The following is a 25,073-nucleotide window of genomic DNA, read 5'->3' on the forward strand; positions in this document are numbered from 1 at the left end:
GGCCTCCCAAAGTGCTGGGATTACAGGCATGAGCCACCGCGCCCAGCCGGAAATAAGCCAAATTTAAATCACTACACAGACAAATCAAATTTGAGCTTCCATCCTACTGCTTGTAAGAAGTGCGTTCTTCATTCTCTGAGCTCTTCCTTCCTTGAAAAGTAAAATCCTCCAGGAGCTTACTTAGTGCAAATGAGGTAGTCCTGTTTACCATCATTGGGCAGAAAAGAAACTGAGAAGTCCAGTCACTCTGCCTAAGGTTCCAACCACTGCTCTGGTGAGGCTGGTACCAGAAACAAGATGTTCAGCTCCCAGGCATAAAGGTTGTAGCAATGGGTACTCCACACCATGGGACACCAGATTCCTGGTTACAACTCTAGTGACAGATAGTTGTATTTACAGTTAATCAGCCATTTCTCTCAACGAACCTCAGGGTCCAAGGTGGCAGATCAGGTTGTGGTGCAATCACGTGACTCTGTTCCTCACTGACCCTCCCTCAGGATAAGACACCACCACCAACTCCACCACCACCGTCACCACCACCGTGGTGGATTTCTCCTCGAGGGCTGTTATTGTACATTTCTGACAACTGAGCCTTCTTAGGGCCATCCCAGGCCATCAGAAGTGTTGTAATAACTTGAGACCTTAGAGGGAAAGGGTCAGGAGTTCTGATTTACAAGGGAACTCCTTGATCGCTTTGCATTTTGTTCACCTCTCCAGCAACTTTCAAAAGCCACTCAGCAATAGGCCAATAGCAAGACAGAGCCCATCACCTTAGCCAAGCCAAAAAAGAGATGTTCAGTCTGAATGCTACTAAAGCAGGGACCTACTTTCCTTACAGCCACACACCTGAAAAAGGTATAGATCATATTAATTCTATTTATGATGTAAAATATTTGCAATGCATTTAATGATCAAAAAGTCAGGGATGAGTCCAAAGTCTCCATATCTGTCAACTGGACAGGTGATGTTACTGACTGAAACAAAGATTATGAAAGGGTATCAGATGTATGAGGAAAATGATATCTGCTTTATACATTTAAAGTGTACAGTTTTGTGGGGTTTGGGTTTTTTTATTTTTGTTTTTTGCTTTTGTTTTTAATACAAATAAAAGGAAGTTCTGGGTGTTAAGTTCAAGAGAAGAGGGTGGGCTTGAGATAAGAGATTTGGAAATGGTCAGCATAATTGTGGTAGCTGATCATAAGTGCATACGAAATTGACTGGGAAGAGGTCAGAGCTGAGATAGGGCCTGAGGCACAGCACCATCCGAGAAGCAAGCTCACAGAGGAAACTGAGGTGGAGCTCTCAGGGAAGCAGGAAGACAGTCAGGTTATGGAACCCAAGGGGGGAAAATATTTCCAGAAGGAGAAATCTATTTCACAATGTCCAAAGCAACAGAGGTCAAGAAAGACAAGGCTGACATCAGGTTATGAAATTCTCAAGTAGATAAGACCTACTGAGGCCTATTTTGGAAACTTATTGACCAAGTCATATGATTAGATCACATTTTCCTTCAGCAATTTGTGCTTGGAGTTGTATCACATTACTCTTATCAGAGCCATTTTGACAATCATCTACTAAGCAGTAATTGGTATAACTGAAATCTTTTCATCACATCTTACTTTGCTGATTTGATCAGAAGTAAACAAGTCACTTTCTTCTTGAAACCAACAAAATCTCACAGCTACTCTATTCCATTTTGGCTTTTGCCACTTGACCATGGCACTGCCCAGCACAGTATGTGTTCTTCTGAGTTCAGTATGTCTATTTGTGTGTAAGGCGATGACTTAAGTCTCCCATCCATACCTCTTATTGGAATACTATGGAAACTTCTCTTGAACAGCATGATATGACATTGTTTGGACTTCACTTAGTTTGGGCATATCATTTACATATTTAGTCCACTTATTTTCTCATTAGTCGGACATCATTTAGGTATGGCTGCTTGGAGCCAATGTGACCATAAGCAGAAATACAAATATAGACACTGACATAAAATGTCAGTACTTGATTACAAGACAATTCATAATATGCTAACATTAAAATTTCTAGGTCATTTAAATGAACACATAAGATTTCAAAATCCTGGAGACTCCTTTCCCAAAGAATACGCCTCTTGATCTACATTTCAGAAACACGGCCAGGGAGATTATGTCTGGTGAATGGCCACTGCTCCTTGCGCACTTGCTTTTATTTTTTATTTCTTCTCTCAGAGTCTTTGAAGGAAGAAGGCTGGAGTGGGAGTCTGTGAGGAGCAACCATAGCTGTGGAGAAATGGGAGTGACAGGTCTTGATGGTTTCCATATACTTGGTTTTAGAATTTTACTCCACTGTGCCCAATAGAGTGACAAAAGAGTCAAGGCTTCTTTAATACATACTGAAGCACTTAATATTACTTGAAAAAAAAAGAAAGGCTTCCATAATGACTGTTGTCACCATAGAGATCAGCAGCAGAACTCATTAAGAAGACCTGGCTTTCTTCTTCATGTGGAAGAGTAGGAATGCAAAGCGTGGAAGTATATTGGACGCTAATTATTTTTGCCCCATAAGAAAGGACATCTTCAGCCAGGCGCAGTGGCGCATGCCTGTAATCCGAGCACTTTGGGAGGCTGAGGCGAGCAGGTCACCTGTGGTCAGGAGTTCAAGATCATCCTGGTCAACATGGTGAAACCCTGCCTCTACGAAAAATGCAACAATTAGCCGGGCGTGGTGGCGCACGCCTGTAACCCCAGCTACTCAGGAGGCCGAGGCAGGATAATTGCTTGAACCCGGAAGGCGGAGGTTGCAGTGAGCCAAGATCCTGTCACTGCACTCCGGCCTGGGAGACACAGCGAGACTCCACCTCAAAAAAAAAAGATATCTTCTAAGTGCCATTTAAAATAATCTCGTTCTTAGCACAAAGTACTACAATTTAAAATATTACGTCTTCCTTGCAAACTATATCTTACTCGTGTTTGTATATCTTCTTTCCAATATTCATGCTCCATTGTTTGAAACTCATAACAAGTGCTTCATAAATGCTGATTTGAAGAAGCTGAGAAGATTAAGTGGCAAGTCCAAGTCTACCAGCTACTAAGTAGATATTAGGACTCAAACCAAAGACGTTTAACTCTACATTCAGTGACATAACTGTCATTGAAGGAGTGCTGAGGAAGAGAAAGCAGCTCTGACATCCAGGTGCTGGAACTATCAGCTGGGCCTTGGTGTTGCTAAGAACTTTTCTGGACCATGGTGTTCTGTCGAATGAAAACAATTTCACAGAACACCAAAGTCAGACAAGAGCATTCTGTAACCATGATCAAAACAAAAACAAGACCACGTCATAATTTTGTCTGAACACGGACAAAATTTGGGCATTGACTAAACCACAAAAATGACAAATATGTGTGACTGCTGCTTCTTTATCATTCATGGCTTTAGCCTCTGTCTAGTCTTGACCCCTTCTAAATAAGACTTATTAAGATACCCAATCATAGAATTACTGCCACTTCCACATAGAATTACAGCAACCAATCCAGAGTAAGGCCTTGCTTTCTTGAACTCTTCCCAAAATCACATAACACAAGCCCATAGTAAAATCTAACACCTTCTTACTGAGATGCCCCCACGGTTCCTCACGCATGCATTCCTCCTGGTTTCAAGAAGTAATAGCTCAATTCTTTCACTACAAGCGTGTTCCTGGTGGGTGTATTGGAGAGCACTGACAACTCCTCCTATGTCCAGGGGCTATGTTGTGTATACATGCTGAGTGTTTAATTAGACAACCCTGTAAGACTGTTATTATCCTCACGTGGCAGATAAAGACATGGAGGTTCATGAAAATTTAACGATTTGCCCAAGAGCGCCCCCTTCCCTCCGGCCCAGGAAGAGCCAGCGACCACATTCCAACCCTCCACTAACTCTGCATTGAACACTCTCTTTACTATGCCCTCCACCGCGCCCCTTCCCCTCTTCTGCGGGCACCTGCCCGGCCGACCGGGATCCTGCTGGGGGCTACAGCCCAAACATGTTACTTTTGCAACAGTTATTTTATGTGTTTATATGAGAAACGATATTCGGATTCAGAAACGCTTTGCAACTTCAGAGCCTTTGAGCCTGCGGCGCGGCCCAGCACCCAACAGCGGTGCCGAGTGGCTGCTCCGCAGCGCGGGATCCACTCCGAGGGTGGGTGCACGATCCACTAGCCACTCTCCGGGGGAGAGTGACGTCGGGGTGGACCAATCGCCGCTGGGGCACCGGCTGCTGGGCCCAATCGCAGGAGACCCGGGTAGAACAGTGACAGCAACGCCGCAGCCGACCCCGCCTCCTGGGCGGACAGCGATGCTCAGCTGGCTGCGGCAGAGTCACCGCCGAGCGCTGGCCGGGCCGCGGACCGACCGACAGAGGCACCGATCGGCCAAGTGTCCGCTGCGCAGAAGGAGCAGCCGCCCCGTGCCCCGCCGCACCTCGCTGAGGCCAAGTCCGCAGAGCCGCGAGGAAGCCGAGGGCTGCGCGGGGAACCGTGCAGGTGTCACTCCGGACACGGAAGTGCGCTTGCCGTGGTTTGCTTTACAATACGCTTGAGACTCCCCGACTAGCGTAATTTGGTCGAGTTCGACGGGAAAGTCCCCTCCCCACCCAGCGCCAGCCGCGCAGCCCGAGGTTACTGTCCCCGGAGCGTCCTCCGTTGCCCCAGTCCAGAGGCTGCCCTTGAACCCGGGCGCGCGCGAGCGCAGGGCATCCGAGGCGACAGCCCCGGGCACGGCCCGACCTGAGCCCAGCCTGGCAGGAAGACTGTAATCGTGGGGTGAGTTAAAAATAAGGCCCTTCCGATTGGGAGCTGCTTTTTAAAACGCCCCCTCCCTGTCCGTTGTTAATACGCAGCAAAATAACAATAACAGTTGTGCAACTGTGGCTTCCCAAAAGGAACCTCATTGTTGAACTTATGAAAAACCAGTTGGCAGTATACAGTGTGGGAACTGTACTGTGATCATTGGCTAACCAAGATGGTGACAATTTATTATTTCAAAGACTCAAAGGGCAGCTTGAGTCCTACAATGTCGTAATCATAAAAATGGAAAGCACTGCAGCCTCAGGTTGCTACAGAGTACTCTACTCCAAAGTAAAAGTTATTCTCTGAGAAAGTGCTTACTGCCTTTTCTGTTCTCTAGTTTGCTTAACATTTACTCCACGAAATTTCTCAAACTTCCCCATCTTTGAATATCTAGCCTCTGGGATGAGACAGATGATCTTTCTCTGTTTTCACTTTTTATAGAATACGGCTACCTACCCAGGCAATATGAAGATTTTATTTGTAGAACCTGCCATTTTCCTTAGTGCATTTGCTATGACTTTGACTGGTCCGCTGACAACGCAATATGTTTATCGGAGAATATGGGAAGAAACTGGCAACTACACGTTTTCATCTGATAGCAATATTTCTGAGTGTGAAAAAAACAAAAGCAGTCCAATTTTTGCATTCCAGGAGGTAAGAAATTACAATATCCATAGTATTTTTTAAAAAAGGGAATGTGTACAGGGCTTTTGAGTCAGAGAACCCTGAACTCGTCATCCATTGCTCTCTCTAGGGCAGCCATCAAAGTCCTAAATCCCAAACCTAATGGCCTTTACTGGGATCTCACCCCATTTGAAGTTTCCTGACACCTTTCAAATCTGCCTCTTCTTAAAAGACCCTCCTCCTCTGCGACACTAGCTCTTCTCCTTTCTCTTGGAAAATGTCACCACAGTGTCATCTCCTCTGTGGCTGTCTCCTTCCTTTGTCCAAAAAAAAAAAAAAAGTCTGAAAATTGGGGCAGGGCAGGTTGGAATGGGCTACCTGGTGGACAGGGGTGGCTGAAACAAGGGAGAGAGACATCTCTCTCTCCCTTGCTCTCTTCTTCCCCAATCCTTTTACTGTTTCTGCATGTCCCAGTTTTCAGGGACTCTGGAAAGTGGCCCATCACTGAGATTGTGGGACAGTGTCTGTCATAGGGTAGGGTGAAGGAGCGTTTATTGTTTGGTGGTGGTGTCATGTCAAATCAGCCTTGGCTGTCACATGTTAAGGAGCAGCTGTGTGGGGACATCTGGAGTGCGGAGTATCCCCCGTTGACACCAAAAATGTTTAGCCAGCTATTAAGGAGGCTTTCTTCTTCCCTCTCCAGCCACCTCCCCAATCTTTGGTGTGTAGAACAGGATGCACTTCACCATTCTCCTGGTCCCTTGGGCAGTTTTTGACAAAAGTCTACCATTTCAAAATGCAAAGAGATAGTATCCAGGGTTGGAAATGTTTTTTTTTTTTTTTCCTTACAATGCCTCAAAAACAAATCACACCTGTAAACTCTAAACTCTTCTTCTTGGGGATATTTTGTGATTGTAAAGGAGTGGTGCTGCCTTCCCAGTGAAAGAGAATGAGTTAAAAGGAATTGAGTCACCTCCTGCTGGCTCTGTGAGTCTCTGTGACAGGGAGAAGAGCCTGAGAAGGAGGAAATGGCAAATCGCCCTAGAGGCAAGATTCTAGCACTTCCCGAGGTGTCAGGTGGAACCTTGCTGGGGTGAGGCTAGGCAATTTGGCACAACCCCTAATCTTACTCATTTCCTCATTCCCATGGGAAATGTTTTCTTGGAAGTGATTATTTCTGAACAGCCTGGAAGACATCAAGGTTCTGGCACAGAACACATTATCCTGTGGTGACTAGGATAGGCAAAGTGGCTCTGAACCTGAGAAGCCCAGAGTCTCTCTAGGTTGAGAAAAACACATAAACAGAATAGAGTTTAACAAATCCTCTTAGTTTCAAAGTTGGGGTCCTGCGGTAGGGATGCTCTTCAGATTTTGGCTTTGGAGACGTTTGTTAGTATACATACTTGAATCCCATCCTGGAACCTCTCACACAGTGTTTTTTAACCTTGACTGAACGTTGGAATCACCTGAAGTGTTTTTTGTTTATTATGTATTTCTGCACGTATGGTACTTTTTGAGACAGGGTCTCATTCTGCTGCCCACGCTGGAGTGGTGTGGTGATAGTTCTCTGCAACTTTGAACTCTAGGCTCAAGTGATCCTCTCACCTCAGCCTCTTGAGTAGCTGGGACTACAGGCCCTTGCCACTACACTTAGCTAATTAAAATTTTTTTTTTTTTTGTAGAGACAGGGTCTTGCTCTGTTTCCCAGGCTGGCCTTGAACTCCTGGCCTCAAGTGAGCCTCCTGCCTGGGCCTTTCAAAGTGTTGGGATTACAGGCGTGAGCCACCGTGCCTGGCATTATTTTTTTTTTTTAATTGACAAATAATCATTGTACATATTCATGGTGCATACAGTAGTGTTTTGATACATACAATGTATAGTGATCAGATCAGGCTAATTAGCATATCCATCAGCTCAAACATCTCTCATTTCTTTGTGTTGGGAACATTCAGTATCCTCCTTGCTCTTTGAAACTGCATAATGTATTACTGTTAACCGCAGTCACCCTGTGGTGCTACAGAACGCTGTAACTTACTCGTCCTGTCTAGCTTAATTTTGTATCTTTTAGCAAATCTCTTCTTATAGGCTCTTCAACTTCTGTGTTTGATTCTGTGCTTTCTTTCAGCTGACCCCTAGGAGCAGGCCCCCTGGTTGCAGTGGGAGGGACCTGGGAGGAGAGGACTAGAATGTCTGGGAAAGTCTGCTGCTCTTGCCCTCTTGGAGTGAGGGAAGACAGGCCTTGGTCCAGCCAGCTTGGTGGCTTCTGCAACCGTACAGGTGGCAAGTGTTGGCCCACCTCCAGCCTGGCCCAGCTGCTGACAGGCCTCTATTGCCCAGAGCAGTGGTCTCATGTCAAAGATTTTAGCCAAATTTTCAAATGGACTTTTTCATTTATTGTTTCTTAATTGGATTAATATTCAAGAGAACCTGCTACTCTGGATCCCTTCCCTTAAAGTTGGTGCTCTTAGACCTCCGGGAACCAGAAACCACCCCTACTCTCACCCTGCCACCCATGCTGGAGTGGTGGCCTACACTCCATTTGCTCCTTAGGACAAAGGAACATTTTTATTTCCCAGGAGGCACCACCATTGCCTTCAGTGATTCATTCAATGACTAAAAAAGGTTTAAATCTGTTTTTTTAAATCAGCTTAGCATTTCCCAGTGTACAAATGGTACACACTTTATATTGACTTTGGAAAATACAGAGAAATGGCAAGCAAAAAATGTTTTAAGATCATGCAAAATTCCTTCCATCAAATAACTAGTGTAATGACTGATACATCTTCCAATCTGTGTGTGTATGTCATCTGTCATTGTCATTTTGGTCCTTAGAAGTTGAGTTTATCTTACTCCTCAGGTCATGACATACTACCACCTTTATCTACTTTTTATTTTTATTTATTTGAGATGGAGTCTCACTCTGTCACCCAGGCTGGAGTGCAATGGCACAATCTCAGCTCACTGCAACCTCTGCCTCCCGGGTTCAAGCAATTCTTCTGCCTTAGCCTCCCGAGTAGCTGAGACTACAGGCACCTACTACCACGCCTGGCTAATTTTTGTATTTTCAATAGAGACAGGGTTTTGCCCTGTTGGCCAGGCTGGTCTCAAACTCCTGACCTCAAGTGATCCGCCCACCTCGGCCTCCCAAAGTGCTGGGATTACAGACGTGAACCACCGCGCCTGGTCTATTTTTTTTTTTTTTTAATTTTTTTAGAGACAGGGTCTCACTATGTTGCCCAGGCTGGTCTCAAATTCCTGGGCACAAGCGATGCTCCCACCTCGGCCTCCCACAGTGCTGGGATTATAAGCATAAGCCACCACACTCAGCCATGGCACGCTACCATCTGTAGACACTGTAAGGCTCCTCTTTCAATTTTATCTTATTTTAAATGTTCTTTTATTTAGTAAATGAAGGAATATGTTTCTCATTAATCTATCTGTGAAGACATAGGTTTAAAAAAAAGGGCAACAGCCAAGCTCTCCCTAAATAAAGGTTAATTTTTTTAAAATTTTGTTGTATTTTTTGGTACAGACAAGAGTTTTACCATGTTGGCCAACCTCGTCTCAAACTCCTAACCTCAAGTGATCCTCCTGCCTTGGTCTCCCAAAATATGAATATTACAGGCATGAGCCACCACGCCCAGCCAAAATCTGACACTTTTTGATCACCACATTTTACCAGAGTGTAAAATTCCACACACAAGTACTCAGTGGCAACTGTTTTATGCACAAATTGTTTAAAATATTGTATAAAATTACCTTCAGGCTATATGTATGAGGTACATATGAAAAATAAATGAACTTTCTGTTTAAATGTGAGTCCCATCCACAAGGTATCTCCTTATATCCCAAAGTCTGAAAAAATCCAAAATCCGAAACACTTCTGGTGTCAAGCATTTCAGATAAGGGATACTCAGTCTGTATTGCTTTGTAAACTGGATGAAAATGTAAGCTGTATTAGTCCTGCCCATGCACTAGAGATTCCTCATCCATAACCTATTGGCCACAGGGCAAAAAGCATGCACCATGATACTTGTATGCACATTGTGTAAACTACTGTAAACACATTTCTTTTTATTTCTTTGCAGGAAGTTCAGAAAAAAGTGTCACGTTTTAATCTGCAGATGGACATAAGTGGATTAATTCCTGGTCTGGTGTCTACATTCATACTTCTGTCTATTAGTGATCACTACGGGCGAAAATTCCCTATGATTTTGTCTTCTGTTGGTGCTCTTGCAACCAGCGTTTGGCTCTGTTTGCTTTGCTATTTTGCCTTTCCATTCCAGCTTTTGATTGCATCTACCTTCGTTGGTGCATTTTGTGGCAATTATACCACATTTTGGGGAGCCTGCTTTGCTTATATAGTTGATCAGTGTAAAGAACACAAACAAAAAACAATTCGAATAGCTATCATTGACTTTCTAGTTGGACTTGTTACTGGACTAACGGGACTGCTATCTGGCTATTTTATTAGAGGGCTAGGTTTTGGGTGGTCGTTTCTAATTATTGCTGTTTCTCTTGCTGTTAATTTGATCTATATTTTATTTTTTCTTGGTGATCCAGTGAAAGAGTTTTCATCTCAGAATGTTACTATGCCATGTAGTGAAGGCTTCAAAAACCTATTTTACCGAACTTACATGCTTTTTAAAAATGCTTCCAGTAAGAGACGACTTTTACTCTGTTTGTTACTTTTTACAATGATCACTTATTTTTTTGTGGTAATTGGCATTTCCCCAATTTTTATCCTTTATGAATTGGATTCACCACTCTGCTGGAATGAAGTTTTTATAGGTTATGGATCAGCTTTGAATAGTGCCTCTTTTTTGACTAGTTTCCTAGGAATATGGCTTTTTTCTTATTGTATGGAAGATATTCATATGGCCTTCATTGGGATTTTTACCACGATGACAGGAATGGCTATGACCGCCTTTGCCAAGACAACACTGATGATGTTTTTAGGTGAGTTCCAAGTGTAGCTTTAGAACTATGTATTTGATATTCATATAAAATGATTATTGTCTACTGGGGGAGAAACTTTAATATAAAGCCCTCTATTTAAGCCATTCTAGTGCAATTAAAGGGCAATAGCTAGTTTGCCAGGCGTCAATAAGCTGAAAGCCAAATTTGCTTTTAAAAATTTAATTCACTGAATAACCACATTTCCCAAATTTGTATATTTGCCACAAAATTGTTTTCAGGAATGTTCTTGTTATGAGTCAACTCTTCAATATAGCTTTCACTAAAGTGAACATTTCTTTTTTTTTTTTTTTTTTTTTTTGAGACGGAGTCTCATTCTGTCGCCCAGGCTGGAGTGCAGTGGCCGGATCTCAGCTCACTGCAAGCTCCGCCTCCCGGGTTTACGCCATTCTCCTGCCTCAGCCTCCCGAGTAGCTGGGACTACAAGCGCCCGCCACCTCGCCCGCTAGTTTTTTTGTATTTTTTAGTAGAGACGGGGTTTCACCATGTCAGCCAGGATGGTCTCGATCTCCTGACCTCGTGATCCGCCCGTCTCGGCCTCCCAAAGTGCTGGGATTACAGGCTTGAGGCACCGCGCCCGCCCTAAAGTGAACATTTCTTAAAATGCTACTAAGAAGACTACTTTCCATAAAAATATTTAGGACAATGATATATGGTATACTAAAAATACAAGACAAAAAATTATGTCAATTTAATATATTCAAGAAGAAATTTTTTAAAGACAGGTTTTGCAAATTGATCTTTCAGCAAATTGGCCATTTCATAAATTGATTTTTGATGAATTGCTGGTTGGCAAATTAGCCTGCTTCCTTAACTACCTACCTCATAAGGGTTTTTGCAGGATTCGAGTGAGACACTGCATTGGAAAAGGCTATGGAACTATAAAATGAGACTCTGGGAAAGGTCCAGTTTACTCTTTCCTCTAATAAAGGTGTTAACCCCTGATTATCTTGCAGGGAAGCAGTGTCGCCAAACAGAATTGGGCCCAACTTCCATCTATAGTCCTAGATGGTCTTGGACAAGTTACTGAACTACTCTCAGCCCTAATTTTCTCATCTGTAAAATGGGCACGGTACTACCTAATTTAGAGGATTACAGTGAATATTAGGTAGCTGTCAAGCACTCACTTAGCACAATCCCTACCATTCAATAATGGCCAGTTTTTCTCCCTGTCCCCCTAAGAGCTGCCAAGGCCAAGTAAGTTAACCTATGTGAAAACGCTTTGAGAACTGTAAAGTGATCTGCTAATGTCATATTTTCATATTTTACTATTTTATGATGTAATTAAAACTACTGACTATTAAGGGTCATAACTGAAGACCAGAGGTAATTTGTGTTTATGAAGTTATTCTGCCACAAAGATGGACAGGCAAGATGATAAAGAACCAGTTTACCAATAAATGAATCAATATAATAAAGACATGCTAACACTGAGAGTGCCAAGTCTGAAAAAAGCACAAACAAAAACGAATTCGCAGTCACAATTTGCTAAATAAGAGGTTAATACATAATCAGGAAAATAAGCAGACCTGTCTTTTTTTTTTTTTTTTTTTGAGACAGAATCTCACTCTGTCACGAGGCTGAAGTGCAGTGGTGCGATCTGGGCTCACTGCAACCTCTGCCTCCCAGGTTCAAGCGATCCTCCTGCCTCAGCCTCCCAAGTAGCTGGGATTACAGACATGTGCCACCACGCCTGGCTAATTTGGTATTTTCAGTAGAGACAGGGTTTCTCCATGTTAGTGAGGCTGGTCTCGAATTCCCGAACTCAGGTGATCCAACTGCCGCGGCCTCCCAAAGTGCTGGGATTACAGGCATGAGCCACTGAGCCCGGCCAGCAGATCAGTCTTAATCGGCAGATTATAGAAATAGATCTAGACCTAAAAACTACATGGTTTCTTGTTCTTTGTACTGGAATAGGAATTCTCAAGTAAATTAACCTTAAACTGACCTGTCCATAGTCTACTTTAATTCATCAAACAGAGTTCTACAATTAATTCATTCAATTTTTAGATACAATGAGTTAGCATGCTTGTAGAAAAGGAAATATTTAGACAGAGTGAAAGTGTTTCCTGTTTTACATTGGCCATGAGCTTTCAGAATCAGCCAGTGATTTTGAGTCCTTTCTCCCACAGCCAGAGTGCCCTTCCTTTTCACTGTTGTGCCGTTCTCTGTTCTCCGGTCCATGTTGTCAAAAGTGGTTCATTCGACTGAACAAGGTGAGTTTCATTTGCTTAAGAAATATGAATCTACCATCTTTACAAACTCAAATCTGTGTACAGTGTTTAATGCTTCAGAATATCCTACAGCCCTTTTTATGCACGGATCTCCTTTTGAATAAAGTGGTAAGCTCTGTGAGGAAAAGGCTTACAGGCTTGTAAGGGAGCCCCTGCCTGGGGTCTCGTACTTCAGAGAGCTCGCCGGGCTCTGGGCCGTGCCCCGCCCTAAGAAGAAAGGAGACCTCAGCGCCAGGTGGGAGAGGCCCACTGGGAGCTCGCCACATCTCCTTCCTTCTAGACTGAACTCTGCCCACCTGGGTCCCTGCAATTCCCAGCCCAGACAGTTCTGGGCTCATGTCCAGTAAGGGCCTGGATGATCCTCCTCCTCAGCCACCTTCTCCTGAGGGTGGACGGTGCCCAGTGTGCTCACCTGTAGGCCAGGCAAGGAGCCAAGGGGCGACTCCTTATAGAGGGTCTGGCTGGACCTTGGAATCGCAGGATGGGGGTGCTCTACACCCACATGTAAATGACCCTTTCTGAGTAGGGTGGTGCAAGGGGTAGAGCAGAATGGGGGTGGGCTCCAGCTGGGCACCAAGGGCTGAGGGCCAGTTCACCCTGGGCCACCCTGTACCTACATGGAACTCTGAAAATGACTGAGAAGCCTAAGTGTGTGCTGGTCTTCTAGATCATTCATTACAAAGGGACATTTTTCACAGTACAAAGGCATAATATATTTTAGTGAACAGTTTGTTAGCCAGATTTCAAATAACTTTAAAATCCTTGGAATATAATATAGAGGCCTCTAGTCATGTTCTTACACTGGCCCCTACCAATGTCACAGCTGGGCCTGACTCAGAGTCCTGGCAGAAAACGTGGTCCCACTCAGCTGGTTCAATCAAGCGACTTTCATGAAGGCCATCATAAAGAGTGGGCACTGTCAGGGCAGCCAGAGAGATGCCCCAGATAGGAAGCAGAGAATAAACACCTTAACCTTTCCCCCGTTTCACCCTTTTAACCAAGTGCAGTGGGAACTCAGGCCAGCAAGAAAGTCCAAGTCATACAATTTGTGGGGTCAGCCTCCCAAGCACAGAGCAGGGCACACAAAGTCAAACAGTTGAAGGGGTGGGCAGAGAATAACCAGGATGCAGCAAAGACAAAAATTAAATTTTCAGTGAGAACTAGTTACTAGTTAGATATCAGGCATATGTGGTTGTCCTCCTTCCCTTTTGTATCATATAAATCTTATTAGACATTGGCACTTTCTTTAATGTCATATCTTAGCCCGGTGCTGTGAATGTACTTATTTGATTTATGAATAATTCATAATTATGCTACTGTATTTTTACCCATTTAGTCAACACTGGAGAAGACTACATAATTCAATAAATTAAAAATACGCTCTCTTTCTTTCTTTCTTTCTTTTTTTTTTTTTTGAGACGGAGTTTTGCTCTTGTTGTCCAGGCTGAGGTGCCATGGTGCGATCTCGGCTCGCTGCGACCTCCACCTCCTGGGTTCAAGCAATTCTCCTGCCTCAGCCTCCTGAGTAGCTGGGATTACAGGTTCCTAACACCAGGCTTGGCTAATTTTTGTGTTTTTAGTAGATACGGGGTTTCGCCATGTTGGCCAGGCTGGTCTTGAACTCCTGACCTCAGGTGATCGGCCCACCTTAGCCTCCCAAAGTGCTGGGATTACAGGCATGAGCCACCGTGCCCGACCTCTTATTTTACACTCATAAGATGAAGCTTTATATTCATGCATTTGTTTATAGATGATGTGATGATGATTACTTTGAAAACCACTAAAGAATGGGAAAATTTATATAAACTATGTAAAAATCTATCTGCTTCTTTGGATTATGCAATAGTTTCTTAGATATGACACCAAAAGCACAACAACAAAGGAAAACATTGATAGATTAGACTTCATCCGAAAATTTCATTCAGAGTTTGTCCTTTGAAAAATTTTTATGTTTCAAAAGACAACATCAAGAAAGTGAGGCCAGGCGCAGTGGCTCACACCTGTAATCCCAGCAGTTTGGAAGGGCAAGGTGGGTTCATCACCTGAGGTCAGGAGTTCGAGACTAGTCTGACCAACATGGTGAAACCCCGTCTCTACTAAAAATATGGAAAGGAAAGGAAAAAGGGAAAAGGGAAAAGGAAAAGAGAGGAGAGGGGTGGGGAGGGGAGGGGAGAGGAGTGGAGAGAGGAGAGGAGAGAAGGAAGGAAGGAGAGAAAGGGCAACCAAGAACCCACAGAATGGGAGAAGATACTTGCAAATTATATTTCTCTGATCAGGAACTCGTATGCAGCATATTTAAGAACTGTTAAAATTCAACAACAAAAAGACAGCTCAATTTAAAAATGGGCAAAGGATTTGAATAGAAGATATACAAATGACCGATAAGCACATGAAAATGTTGGATATCATTAGCCATCAGGGAAATGCAAAGCAAAACCACAGAGTGAGACCCACTGGGGTGGCAAAATAAAATAGGCCATAGCAAGTGCTGATGAGGATGTGGAGAAATTGGAGCCCTCGTACACGGCGAGTGGGAACGTAAAATGGTGCAGCAGCTGTGCAAAGCAGTCTGGCGGTTCCTCAGGAAAGTTGGTTGCCTTATGATTCAGCAGTCCCTCCGCTACTTACATACCACGAGAAGTGAAAGCATATGTCCACACAAAATCTTGTTCATGGCAGCAGTATTCATAATAGCCAAAAAGTGAAACCTAGCAAATGTTCATGAACTGATAAATGGATAAACAAAATGTGGTTTATCCATCCAGCAAAGTGCTCTTCTGCAATAAAAAGAAGTATCATTCTGTTACATGCCATAACATGGATGAACTATGAAATGATTATGCAAAATTTAAGAAGCCAGTCACAAAAGGCCACATATTGTCATTTAAATATGATTCTGTTTACGTGAAATGTGCAGATTAGGCAAATCCATAGAGACAGAAATTCGATTAGGGCTTGACTGGGGCTGGGGAAGGGGAATGACTACTCATGGGTATACAGTTTCTCTTTTTTTTTTTTTTTTGAGACGGAGTCTGGCTCTGTCGCCCAGGCTGGAGTGCAGTGGCTGGATCTCAGCTCACTGCAAACTCCACCTCCCAGGTTTACACCATTCTCCTGCCTCAGCCTCCCAAGTAGCTGGGACTACAGGCACCCGCCACCTCGCCTGGCTAGTTTTTTGTATCTTTTAGTAGAGACGGGGTTTCACCGTGTTCGCCAGGATGGTCTCAATCTCCTGACATCGTGATCCACCCGTCTCGGCCTCCCAAAACGCTGGGATTTCAGGCTTGAGCCACCGCGCCCGGCTTGGGTATACAGTTTCTTTTGGGGCTGATGAAAATGTTCCACAGATAGTGGTGATGGTTGCACAACTCTGTAACATACTAAGAACCACTGAATTGCAGACTTTAAAAGGGTGAGTTTTGTGGGATGTTAATTATATCTCAATAAAGCTGTTGGGAAAAAAAAATTTACCTGCTTTGATTTAGAGCTAAAATAGAGGTGTCAAGTGTAAAGTTTATTTTTGTTTATATTTGGTTTAGTTTACAAAGGCTTTTAAAAAGTCATCTCCACCAGGTGCAGTGGCTCACACCTATAATCCCAGCACTTTAGGAGGCCGAGGTGGGAGGATCACTTGAGGCCAGGAGTTCAAGAGCAGCGTGGGCAACAGAGGGAGACTCTATCTCTATGAAAAATAAAAATAAAAAAGTCATATCATACTGTTAAATACAGTAATATTTTAAAATGTTTACATTTTGGCATTTCTTATTCTGAATTCCGGTAACTGTGAATTGTGACTTCATTATTCTGGGATACTCATTTTGTTCTTAACTGCAAACTAAACAATCTTTTGGATGATGCCAACATTTCTATAACTAAATGTATTCCCATCCTTCATTATTATTTACATTGGCCATTTTTGTGAAAATATTAGGCACTTTAAATAATGAGAGGAGTGGGGAAATACTGCCGAAGTTTTCAGGAGCCTCTCATTGTTTCTATTATCTTAAATAAGAAAGGTAAGAAAATGGAATTTCGGTAATTATTTTGAAATCTCTATGCTCTGCACCACTGTGAACTCATAGCTGAAGCTGCCTTGGACTATTTTACCTGGGTATCACCCATATACTCCTTGTGATTATAAATTGGGATACAGTAAAACAGACTTGATTTTTGAGGTCTATTCCATTAAAAAAAAAAACAAAAAAACAGAATTTAGAAGATGAACTCAGTTGGACTTATCCTTTAATCCTGTTTTGTCTCTGGCAACTATTAAAGAAGTTGAACTGCTCAGAGAAGTTGGGCAATAAGCTAATGCTACTTCATAATAGTGTGGTTCCATCAGAACAGATGGTGCAGTGTCTGACCTATTTCCCATCAAGAATAGATTAAAACCCTTATATAATAGAACTAGTGCTGTGCAGTCTGTTTTCCATAGCACTATTCCTGGCTGCAGCAAGAGATCAGAAATAAAAGAAAATAATGTAGTTAGACAAGTAGAAGAGCATCCTTCCAATTAAACTGACTTAATGTATTATCATAAATCATGGAGGCAGTAAGTCTGCATGCTACTTGATGACTGGTAAGTGGGATCCTGAATTAAGCTTTTATTCATTCATTTGACAAATATTTATTAAATGCCTGCCATGCACCAGAACAGCTGAGCCCTAGGGATACAGCTGTGAGCAAGGCAGATCAACAAAGCTTTCATTTTAGTCAAAAGAAGACACATAAGTGATCACATGATATTTCGCAGAGATAGATGCATGTTTTATGAAGGTATGTCCTATCACTCAGTGAATAATTTGAAGCAACATATGAGAATATGTACAATAAAATGAAAAAGTTTAAATAGATAAAAATCAATACACAGTCTAAAAGATCAAGACCATGGGGAAAATTAGAATATAGACATAAATCATATCTACTTGTGAAAGATAATCCTCAAGCTTCGCCTTTTCCTTCCTATCAGTCCAAGCAAACACAATTATTTACATGATGTGTATTGTCAATAAGAAAAATGCATTGCGGTTTATCATGGAAAAGTAAACTTGGCAAAGTGGAGAACAAGCATAGTGGCTTGTTGACAAAATCTGCAGAAAGCAGAAGATACATATATAGGAACCGAGACCAAGAAAGCCAGATCAAGCTGACTGAAAGTGGTCATGAAATTTTATATCTGGTGATGAGCAATTTGACAAAGAGGAAGAAAAGCACATGAAGATGGTCAGGCTGTGTTTGGGAGGTTTAACTCTTCAGTTGACATGGTCTTGGATTCCAGACAAAACTAAACCTAGGTAGAACACTGTCTGTTTCTGATTGTGAGCTTGTACTGACCATGCAGACTTCATGAACAATGCTGAGTGACCTACCCTTGACCAGCTTTGGTGTATAGCAAGTGTGACCGTGGCAGAATCCCCATTCTTCATCTTGTAAGGCACCTTAGGGCAGAGGCAGTTGCAAGCAATAAGGTGGAAACATGCGTTTTCAAGAATCACTTAACATTAAACAGTGGCATAAACCTTCACTAGAGCACAGGATGGTTAATTTGATGAGTCAAACATGTGAATCTAGTGGTGATGGAATTTTTTGGTCACACTGAAGAGAGGGATAAAATTCCAATTGCAGAATGTATGATAAGAATCTCCTCTCAGGCTGGGCGCGGTGGCTCAAGCCTGGAATCCCAGCACTTTGGGAGGCCGAGGCGGGTGGATCATGAGGTCAGGAGATCGAGACCATCCTGGCTAACACGGTGAAACCCTGTCTCTACTAAAAATACAAAAAACTAGCCGGGCGAAGTGGCGGGCGCCTGTAGTCCCAGCTACTCGGAGGCTGAGGCGGGAGAATGGCGGGAACCCGGGAGGCGAAGCTTGCAGTGAGCTGAGATCCGGCCACTGCACTCCAGCCTGGGCGACAGAGCGAGACTCCTCCTCAAAAAAAAAAAAAAAAGAGAATCTCCTCTCTTTGCCTGCAGCTGTCACTTTTGCCAGACTGAGGAGCAGATAAGGTTTTCTTTACCTTTCAAAAGGCTCTTGCAGGAAGCATTGCTTGTTAGGAGCCATCCTGCGCTTTCAGGCGTCACAGATTAGCATGGGGACAGGGACTGAGGGTGGGAAACAGCATCCTGAAGAGTCGGGGTAGGTGTGGCTTTGCCTGGGGCTGTGGCAGAGAGGAGAGACCTGCAGTTTTCAAAAGAGTCAGTTGCATTGTCTTTTTAGCTTTGCCCTGTGGTCACTGGAACTCAGCTATCTGGAGTTTTCAACATCTCTCACATCAGGTCCAAGGAGAACCTTTGCCTTAGTGTCCTCAGATGCAGAATAGGCTGCTGACTTCCTAGGGGCTTTGAGGGAATAACGTGCATTTCATTCACCAAGCAGTGCCCTCATGTTTACTGTTTTCAATGAATAACAGTTGTCTTCGTTAGTTTGTGTTCGTTGTTTTGTAATTCTGCCTTTTCTTTTTCTCCCTCTATACCCCTACCCCAAACAGGTACCCTGTTTGCTTGTATTGCTTTCTTAGAAACACTTGGAGGAGTCACTGCAGTTTCTACTTTTAATGGAATTTACTCAGTCACTGTTGCTTGGTATCCTGGCTTCACTTTCCTGCTGTCTGCTGGTCTGTTACTACTTCCAGCCATCAGTCTATGGTACGTCATTATTTTTAATCATTTTATCAAAGGGTATATGGATTAAGTGAATTCCCTAACCTCACCAGTAAAATTACATAGATCTGTTGAAATTTTGCCTCAGAATGTGCTTTTCTCAAGAACTTTTAGACATGAAGTGCTCGCTTCAGCAGCATATATACAAAATTGGAATGATACAGTGAAGATTAGCATGCTCCCTGTGCAAGGAGGACATGAAAATTCATGAAGTGTTTCATATTTTAATAAAATACATTTTTTTAATTAAAAAAAGAGAGCCGGTCATGGTGGTGCATGCCTGAAGTCCCAGCTACTCAGGAGACTGAGGCGGGAAGATCATTTTGAGCCCAGGTGTTTGAGACCAGCCTGGACAACATAGCAAGACCCCCATGTCATTAAAATAAATAAAAATATGTGAAAGCATCTGTCAACAATTTTGGGAGACTTAGGAAGAAAAAGAGAGTGACATGCGTAAAGAACTCAAAGAAAGACTGTGTTCATTAAAACTCCCTGCCTTTAAACCATTGATTAAATTAGCATCTAAGATTAGAGATGTATACCTTAAACTATGATTTCCCAGAGTACAATATCCCCTGATGGTCAAATATTGCTGTAATTAGATTGACTTTCACGTGGATTCTTGTATAAATGACAAAAGCAGATAGGATGTGCTGACTATTGAGTTCTCTTTCCAGAGGTGGCTTGTTTAATGACTTTGTCTATTTTAATGAATTGTTTAAACTTCTGTTTAAATGTTTTTAAATTTAAATATTCCAATTAAAGAAGCACAAAATTCCATTTATGAATAGTACATATAATGGATAGATCAGAAGCATAAATATAAAAGCAATATTTATGCCTTCTTTTTGCTTTCTATTTAACAAAAAATGTGAGCTGGCTAGATGAATGATTGCTGAAATGTCCAAGCAAATTTATTTGACACATTAATGAAGAGCTCATTAATCTGTTTCTGCTGAGCCCTGTACATTTCATGTGACTGATAACATAGCACAGTGATGCGAACCAAGGCAGTGGGGGCACAAGAAGCCAGGCCTTCTCTGCTTTCTCCTAAGCACTTTGGGGTAAGGCTCTGAGTTAGGGAGGAAAGTAGCTATACGCACAGGTGTTAAGCATCCTGCCAAGACGGCAAACTCCTGAACTGGCCGGCTCATGTCTTACTCATAGTAGGAGCTTAGTACTTATTGTTTCTTTTTTTTTTTTGAGACGGAGTCTCGCTCTGTGGCCGGGGCAGGAGTGCAGTGGCCGGATCTCAGCTCACTGCAAGCTCCGCCTCCCGGGTTCACGCCATTCTCCTGTCTCAGTCTCCCGAGTAGCTGGGACTACAGGCGCCCGCCACCTCGCCCGGCTAGTTTTTTGTATTTTTTAGTAGAGACGGGGTTTCACCATGTTAGCCAGGATGGTCTCGATCTCCTGACCTCGTGATCCGCCCGCCTTGGCCTCCCAAAGTGCTGGGATTCCAGGCTTGAGCCACCGCGCCCGGCTCACTTATTGTTTCTACTGAATTCTGATACCTAGATCTGTGTCAGACAGAGAACAACAGTATTTGCAGTTCCTCTAATTTTGATGAAAAGTTATTTATACTAGTTATCTTTTTTAAAAAGAGACTATTCATCTACTGAATTAACAAAATTACCAATACATACTGCGCTGGTGAGCACATGAGACAACTGATCTTACACATTGTTGATAATAGTGCTATTCAGCTGTATCATAAAGCAATTCATGAATGTATCAAAAGCTCTTTTTTCAAAGTTCATAGTGATTGATCCAGCAATTCCTTTTGGAAACATACTCTAAAGAAGTAATCAGTAATGTTGTCAAAAATTAATATATAAAAATGTTAATTATAGCAAAAAAATTTTAAATGACCAAACTATCCAACAGTGGGAGAATGTTTAAGTAAATGATGGTACAGCCATTTCATGAAAAATAACTAATAAGAATTGTAGCAGGCACCGTGGCTCATGCCTGTAACCCCAGCATTTTAGGAGGTTGAGGCAGGAGGACTACTTGAGGCCAGGAGTTCAAGACCAATCTGGGCAACATAGTGAGACTCCCATCTTTACCCGAAATAAAGATTTTTTTTAAAAGTAGGAAAATAAAATTTAAATTAAAGAAAAGAATTGCATACATGGTGAGTAGAATAATAGGTAATTCTAATTTTAGTCTTCATATATTTATAAATTCTGTTATAACAAATAGATAAAAGGCAGTTGTCCTTTTAATAATAAGGTAAATGTAGATGGGCTTCTGAGATTTTTTTTTAACCCTACACTGCTCAATATTTTAAAAATCAAAATTACATGCTGTCTTACCTCCAAAGTTTCTGGGCTTCAGTTACAGCTATCGAACAGGAACTTCCTTAATAGCTTTAGTTATAACTAGTTTATGGGGACTACACAGAGTTAACAGTGGGACAGATGGGATATCTTAGGGGTCTAGAAGATTTAAAAAAATCATGTCGTTTTTAAATTATTTTAAGAACACCATGCATGAATCAGCTGGATTCAAAATGCCAGGATACTCCTCCTAATAATCTGCATAATTTATTAAAAGCTGTATAACTGGGAAAAAAGTTGGAAAACACATTACTTATTTATGTATTGTCTTAATGTCAACTCTAAAATGTCTTGTTTCCTTTTATAGTGTTGTCAAGTGTATCAGCTGGAATGAGGGAAGCTATGAACTTCTTATACAAGAAGAATCCAGTGAAGACAATAGAAGTTAATTCAATCCAGTTAATTCAATAGAAGAATCCAGTGAAGAATGCTTCAGACAGATGACTGTGATTTAAACAAACAAACAAAAATCTATGAATGCACATATCACATACTGTGACTTCTGAAGACTATAAATGAATTCCACAGTCAGTGCTTCACTGAGAACCCATTTGACGTATCTTTTCTCCTAAACTGGACAGTCAGAGAGACAGCTCCTGGCTTTAGCTTCTTGCGGTACCACACACTTTGAGCACTTTGTGCGTATCATGCAATATACTTGCAATACACAGAACAAATCTCAAATATGCCTCACTTTTGGATACAGAAGAGAAACATTAAAACTTAAGGGTGTAAAGTGGGATCAAGAAACTTGATAAGGTCAAAAGCAATAATCTCCCTGACATATTCCAGGCTCTTACACTGAGACCAAAGAGAAATCTTTACCTTAGTTTCTTCATCAGCAGAATGGGTTTCTGGCCTCTCTCAGGGATTTTTGAAGGCATAATGAAAATTACAATGAATCACTCATTGGTAGGAAAATAATGATATAAGTTTCAAATATGTGTAATTTTACCTATACTTGGTAATGCTTGGTTTGATAGAGCCTGTTAAGCTGCTATTGATAGTCAGAGCTTATATACTGTGACTTCTGAAGACTGTACACGAATTCCACAATCAGTGCTTCCCTGATACAAAATCCTTAAAAGGGAGGCACTTTAAAGAATATGTATTTTTCTCTTTTCTTAATATGTTTCATCAGTGACAGGCATGATAATGTTTCTAATGTAATGGGTAATTGGGAAAAATAGATTATAAATAAAATTGCTCTAAAGAAGTTAAAAAACTGAATGAACATTGCTGCTTCTGCATAGCAGCCTTCTTGACATCCCTTCTTACTCCCCAGTCCCTACAGGGCTTCCACAGCTCTTTGTGCGTACTTCAATCCCAGCGTTTTCCATCAACTTGTAATTGTTTCTTCTACCTGACAATCATCGCCTTGAGTACTGGGACAACCTTTGATTACTCATATCCTCAATAAATGTTTGTTGAACTAAACTAAATGACTACAAAATTTTATTTTTACTTGTAAAAATCATTTAAATCTATATATGTAACGCCTTATGAGAGTAACCACTGTTTTCATGCCAATCGTTAAGCCAGCCTTGCAAACAAATTGAAAAATATGCCAGCTTATACACTTTTAAAATTGATTTACAGTATTTTCATAGGTCCTTTAATACCTCCCGTTTTCTAAGTTACCATAAATAATAACACAAATGCCCTAAAGTGCAACTAAATGATTAACTTCACTGTAATCTCTTGAAAGCAGATACGATCTTTTGTTTTATAGTATTGCTTAGGACTTTAAGGAAATCAGTGATTGCTTGACTAGTGAATAGCACATTTAATATACTAGAAATACTTATTTCCAAGATCGTTCCTTTTAGGTTAAGCTAGTATCTTCTGGGCTTGGGGGCCCATGTAATAACTAAGTGATTCTCAGATTGACTGATACATTTTTGTTTTCCTTCCTGTCCAAGGTTCTTCCCAAACCAAAAGAAAAAGTATCTTACAGTTTATAAAGTAGATATTCATTCTCCTCATTTTACGGAAGAGGAAGGTAAATCTCAAAGAGATTTAACTTGACCGTGGTTATTCACTGCCTATCAGTATTACACATGAATGGACTTGACCCTACTGACGTTCTTCATAGCCAGGGTTTGCAGTAACAGATTATAAACCCCAAAGGAAGAATTGCCTATGTGTAGCATGATGTATCCATCAAAAACACATTAACAAAAAAACTGTACCCAACTAACTGCCTATAATTATCTTTTCTGAGTTTAGACAAGATGGTCTATAAAGTCTCTTCCAGCTCAACACCCCATGGTTTTACACATCTCATCTGAACTGAAGAGGTACTGTGTAATACAGTTGAAGGGTTAACAGATGGTTTCTCAGTTGAGCAAAAACTCGATTTGAGAGGTAGCAAGTATATCAGGAGATTAGATTGAGGTGGCCAAGGGCAAAAATGTAGCACAAATGAACCTGGCTATCTCCAAAGTGTCTAGCCTAAGAGACAATTAGTAAATGTGGTGCTGAAGAGATGAGAGAAGCATGCAAGCTGATGGCATGGGGAACTATAGACTCAAAACAGAAATGAAAAAAAAAAAAATCTGATTTCCCATCATGTAACCCAATTATCTGAAGAAAGAATGTTAATGGAAGGACGTGTCTTTATGGAGCCCATTTAAAGATAAACCAAAGAGGAAAAAAACATGTTCCATGTTATCCAGCAGTGTACAAAGGACTTGTATCTACTAGAAATGAAGATTCTCATTATTACAGAGGACTAGTCAATGAGATTGTCCACAGCCTGCATTGCATGGCCTCAAACATCTAAATCCCTTTTCTCTACTTCCATACTCACTAAATAATTGTGTCTGGAGTTGGTTCCTTCTGGTGGGTTCACAGTCTCACTGACTTCAAGAATAGAGTCACAGACCTTCACAGTGAGTGTTACAGCTCTTAAAGATGGCACGGACCCAAGGAGTGAGCAGCAGCAGGATTTACTGTGAAGACCGAAAGAACAAAGCTTCCACAGCAGGTAAGGGGACCCGAGTGGGTTGTGGCTGCTGGCTTGGGGGTGGCCAGCTTTTATGTTCTTATTTGTCCCCACCCATATCCTGCTGATTGGTCCATTTTACAGAGTGCTGATTTGTCCATTTTACAGTGTGCTGGTTGGTCCATTTTTCAGAGTGCTGATTGGTCCATTTTACAAACCTCTAGCTAGCTACAGAGCACTGATTGGTGCATTTTACAATCCTCTCATAAGACAGAAAAGTTCTGTAAGTCCCCACCTGACCCAGAAAGTCCAGCTGGCTTCACCTCTCATAATTCTCTAATTACTCATTCAATGTCCAAGAATCTTGACAATAGAATAATGTGCCCTGGGTTCGGTACTCTTTTAAAGAAATCCCTGCATATATGAGAACTATCTGAAGAATTAAAAAATAAAAATAAAATTAATTAATTAATTGGTAAAA

The 25,073-nt window shown here is 41.8% G+C and overlaps 1 protein-coding gene and 1 non-coding gene across 4 annotated transcripts; both read left to right on the forward strand.

Moving 5' to 3' along the window:
• Nucleotides 1-4,266: 4,266 nt before the first annotated feature.
• SLC46A3 (solute carrier family 46 member 3) lies at nucleotides 4,267-23,082 on the forward strand. Of its 3 annotated transcripts, none has more exons than XM_033236394.1 (6): nucleotides 4,267-4,783; nucleotides 5,252-5,464; nucleotides 9,523-10,393; nucleotides 12,544-12,627; nucleotides 19,132-19,288; nucleotides 21,953-23,082. In XM_033236394.1, exons 2-6 carry the CDS (start codon nucleotides 5,276-5,278, stop codon nucleotides 22,032-22,034), a joined length of 1,383 nt encoding a protein of 460 aa, XP_033092285.1. In that variant the 5' UTR covers nucleotides 4,267-4,783; nucleotides 5,252-5,275; the 3' UTR covers nucleotides 22,035-23,082. The 3 variants fall into 3 exon arrangements, with proteins under 3 accessions (XP_033092285.1, XP_033092279.1, XP_033092269.1); XM_033236378.1 differs by having other exon boundaries at nucleotides 4,277-4,524; XM_033236388.1 differs by lacking the exon at nucleotides 19,132-19,288 and having other exon boundaries at nucleotides 4,275-4,524.
• Nucleotides 19,425-19,530, forward strand: LOC117098628. The gene has a single exon (XR_004443501.1). It is a non-coding gene; the product is annotated as a U6 spliceosomal RNA (small nuclear RNA).
• Nucleotides 23,083-25,073: the final 1,991 nt, after the last annotated feature.

Source organism: Trachypithecus francoisi, unplaced genomic scaffold (assembly GCF_009764315.1).
Source record: "Trachypithecus francoisi isolate TF-2019V2 unplaced genomic scaffold, Tfra_2.0 Contig01461, whole genome shotgun sequence".
In the NCBI taxonomy this organism is placed as follows: Eukaryota; Metazoa; Chordata; class Mammalia; order Primates; family Cercopithecidae; genus Trachypithecus; species Trachypithecus francoisi.